Genomic DNA, 4,100 nt, shown 5'->3' on the forward strand with positions numbered 1-4,100 from the left:
CAAAAAAGCACTGTAAACTCTTTGGGCAGCTAAGTTCTATTTACATATAGACTGTTACTGCTACACTACAGTTTTTGCCAGAACAAATGCAGTGTCAGACTGTTACAGGAGTAGAAGTTGTCATGCCAAAACACAACCAGGTATCAAAACTGATTGCAACAATATGGTACACTTTTTTGATGACCTGCCCGATTTACAAAATCAGCATTAAAAGGCAACTTCAATTGGGCTGTTACGGCATCAAGGATCACTTTGCTGAAGACATTAAGAAGCAGAATTTTGGGTTGTGTTTCGGCAGCCACGCCAAAACTATGCATTTTTGTTATACTCTGTCAATCAGGTCTTGGGCATGCTGGCATAAGATCAGCCTCTTATTGAAATTCTTCCTTTCAATTACAAAAAAATAAATTTATTTTTAATTACATGCTAATCATGATTACCTCAAAGTGCACAAATAAACATATCACCACCTTCTCTTTCTTGCAATAGAATATCAAGTGCCTTGAAATAGAGCTGCGCACAACTTGATCTCATAAAGGTTTCCGTACAACTGATGCCACAGCACAAGCCCAGCTAACCTTGATGGCACAGTGAAGCCAAGGAACAGTCTATAGAGATCAATGGCCGGCTGAGCCTTGTGCAGTTCTTTGCCGCGCCTTCAAAGAGGCCAGGTAACTCATCCCGTAGAGAGAGAAGTTCCTTCTTGAATGCACTCGCCCTGCAAGAAATATGCATCCATTACAGCCATGAAAGCAAGACTGTCATCCTGCTGACTGCGGTATGCCACACATGTAGTTTCAGGCCACACTTAAATATCTGTTTCTTCAGTACAGCCAAAAAATCATACACGTCTGCAGGAGCATAATCAAGATCCCAGTTTTTCTTTACTATCACCATTATTTAACGATACGCAGGCTCAATATGCCAATGTTCTATTGCTGTGACAAAGGTAAGTACCCTTGCTGAAACACGGACACCATTACTTGAGGTTCTATTGTTAATTTAACATAATTTTGGGGGCTTTATGTGCCATAACTGTGATGTGATTATGAGGAACGCTGTAGTGGAGGGCTCTGGAAATTTTGACCACCCAGAGTTCTTTAACATACCCCGAGATCTAAGTATGTGGGCCTCCAGCATTTCACCTACATAGAAATGCGACCAAGATTGAACAAGTGACTTTTGGGTCAGCAGCCAAGCACTGTAACCTCTGTACCACTGTGGCAGCTAAGTTCTATTGTAGCATATAGAATGTTCTACTACACTACAGTTTTTGCCAGAACAAGGGCAGTGTCAGAATGTGACAGATGTAGAAGTTGTTATGCCAGCACACAAGCCAGGGCAGGGAACTGATGCAACAAGAGGTCCACATCATTAGAGTGACATGAGCGTTACAAAATGTGCTCTAAAAGGCAACTCCCAAAAGCATTGTACTACATCAAGGCAATCAGGATAAGGAGCAGAATTTTTGTCTTTGTTTTTTTACCTTATGCCAACTGCTTGCATTCTTGTTGATACCTGTCCCTCAGGTCTTGGGCATGCTTGGCATAATCGGCCTCTTTCTTGACCGCTTCCTGGTTAAAAACGGCACACCGAGCACAAGTAAACACACACCTCTCACAAAGCTCTCAGCATTTGACATCCTTCTACTACCTCTAGCAATATTTTGTGGCAGTTACCTCTTGGATCTGCTGACATTTTGCTATCTGCCGCTTCAAGGCTGGAACTTCATAGTTGACGGTGCGTATGATCATCTGAGGCAGCCTCCGCTGATCAAAAAAATAAGCAAGAAGTCAGTGCTTTTCCTAGCTGATAACTTTACTGTTGGCAGCTTATGAAGTGATGATAGATTAGATACAATGGCTCTCACCAAGGTAAACATTGTCCTTTCGTAAAGGCGAATGATTTCCTGCCAGTCCTTCATCCGCTGCGAGGAGTACCGGCCAAAGAGGTTCTTCGTGCTGGCCTCCGTGTCTTCAAGATTTCCACTATCCTCTGGCAGTGAAAGTAGTGGATGTCTGCACATCAAACAAAATATGCTGTGAGCCTTTCTATATTTAACACGACGTCACAGTGTGACGTCATGTTCTCTAGCTGTGGCTTCAAATGAAGTACAAATGATAAGCTTACACGTTCCCGCGAGGAGGTTCGTGATTTCCTCGACCTCTGGCATGTCCCTGGATGGCGCCATTGATCTTCTCTCGTACGACCAGTGCCTTCGCTTGCCAGTCCTTGTTGCAGTGTCGTCTGCTTATCAACCAATCTGGAAATTACGCACAAGTGAGAACGGTCTGCCAGCAGGCATATATTTGACAATCCCCTGCATATCGCTGAGTGGCAAAAGTAATTACATTGCGTTATTAAGTTATGGCGCTCAGTAGGTGCACTTGCGTTAGATATGCGAGTGAACTGTACCCCAACTAAAGTTACTGCAATGTAAGGAAATGTCTAAGCGAGCAGACATAAACATTTGCGCGAACATTAAACTGGTAACTCTCAACGGTGCTTCCTACGGCGAGGCAACTTGACGGAAACTCGTTAACTAATCTGGTAAACGAAAACAAGCAACTTACCCAGCAACTTGTTGGTTTGGATATCAATGGGAAGCAAGACCTCGTCCTGCGTGGAAGGAGAACAAATACTGGGCATCGACAGAGACGAAGCAACACGAACAAAGAACCACTCACTGACTTCAGCAGGAGCGAGTTATCGTTCACGAAAGATAATTCGAAAATGATGAGTACGCGATTCTGAAGCATGGCAGGATGCGAGCTAGCAGACTACAAATTATCAAGTGACATTGCTCTACTCAAACAGGACGCAACCGCTACAAGAATGCCCCGTTAACAAAATTAGTAACGCAAATTAGAGAGTTAGAAACAGTACCTGCATGGTTGTGCGATTGTTTGACGTAAATAATCTGTAGCATATGACACGATTTCACTTTCCGCACGGCAGCGAACACGCAAACACATCGGCCGTGAGCCCGTGGTCGACTAGGCCTGTTCGAAGTTTCTAAGAATTAGGAGGGCGCTGCAAAATAGCCACACTAAGTTGGCAGCTGCAATTTCAGTCCATGAAAATAGTAACAACGCCTTCATGTTCATTCCTTATTTTATGAGTGTTTCAACTTTCAACAATTTTAGAATAATCGCAACAAAGTTTAAACGTTTGCTCCATTTCGCGCGAAAGTTTAATTACCAGATTCGGACGATTCTGCTTGTATTTCACTGGCTGAATTGGGCAGCTCTACTAAAGAGATATTATCTCAGAGGTTGAATCACGAAAATACTGAGCCTAGCACCCGTAAGCGTTGCAGAATAATACAGCGCCACCAGTGGCGTAGCTAGGGGGGGGGGGGGGGCACACAGGGCCCGTGCCCCCCCCCCCCCCAAGTTATTTTTCCATGGGATACAGAGCACAAGATGACACTCGACCCGACTTATCTGTCCAGACCCAATGTTGGATCAAGAAAGTGCCCCCCCCCCCCCCCAAAAAAAAAAAAAAAAAAAAAGCCTACGCCATTGAGCGCACTTGCGGGTGCCAAATCTGAAAACTGAATTCGAGGCGCATACGCACATCTTACCGGTACAACAGCGTACAAAACTGGGCGAGTTGGTTGAACTTCGTGGTTTAAAATGCAGCGCAAAAAGACGATACACAAGAAGGAGGAGGACACAGGACAAGCGCTGAACTATATCAACTGTCGTCTTTATTAAAACGAAGAGACTTAATTGTTCGAAGAAACGAACAAGCAGTACCGCTGCGTGCGCACCCTCTACGCTGCGGAAATTGTCACGTTTTTTTCAAGTAGGCTGATTTCACAATCATGAAGATGGATGGATGGGGCGTAAATGCAAGTATCATGGTTTTTCTTGATATGGAAAGCTTCGATCGATGATTTACGTGATCTTTGGTCCATGTGCCTGAAGATTACATCCCATGAAACACAAAACCTCTATAAAACGTCTTTAAAATATTTAAAACCTCTATAAACCTCTATAAAACGTTTTATAGAGGTTTCGTGTTGTGTACTATCCAACAAAGGTTTACAACCACAGGAGCGACAATGAGAAGAGAAATGTGATGTGGGTGTGCCC

At 43.8% G+C, this 4,100-nt stretch overlaps 1 protein-coding gene across 2 annotated transcripts in view; it reads right to left on the bottom strand.

Moving 5' to 3' along the window:
• Positions 1–3,022, bottom strand: part of LOC119394467 (CDK5 regulatory subunit-associated protein 3) — a gene marked incomplete at its 3' end in the record, with an annotated part of 31,712 nt that extends 28,690 nt beyond the window's left edge. The window contains 2 exon segments of one of the 2 annotated variants that reach the window (XM_049415790.1): positions 2,574–2,619; positions 2,887–3,022. In XM_049415790.1, coding sequence (XP_049271747.1) covers positions 2,574–2,619; positions 2,887–2,892 — 52 coding nt within the window. 2 annotated transcript variants of the gene reach the window in all.
• Between the last annotated feature and the right edge of the window lie 1,078 nt (positions 3,023–4,100).

Source organism: Rhipicephalus sanguineus, chromosome 5 (genome assembly GCF_013339695.2).
Source record: "Rhipicephalus sanguineus isolate Rsan-2018 chromosome 5, BIME_Rsan_1.4, whole genome shotgun sequence".
Taxonomy (NCBI): Eukaryota; Metazoa; Arthropoda; class Arachnida; order Ixodida; family Ixodidae; genus Rhipicephalus; species Rhipicephalus sanguineus.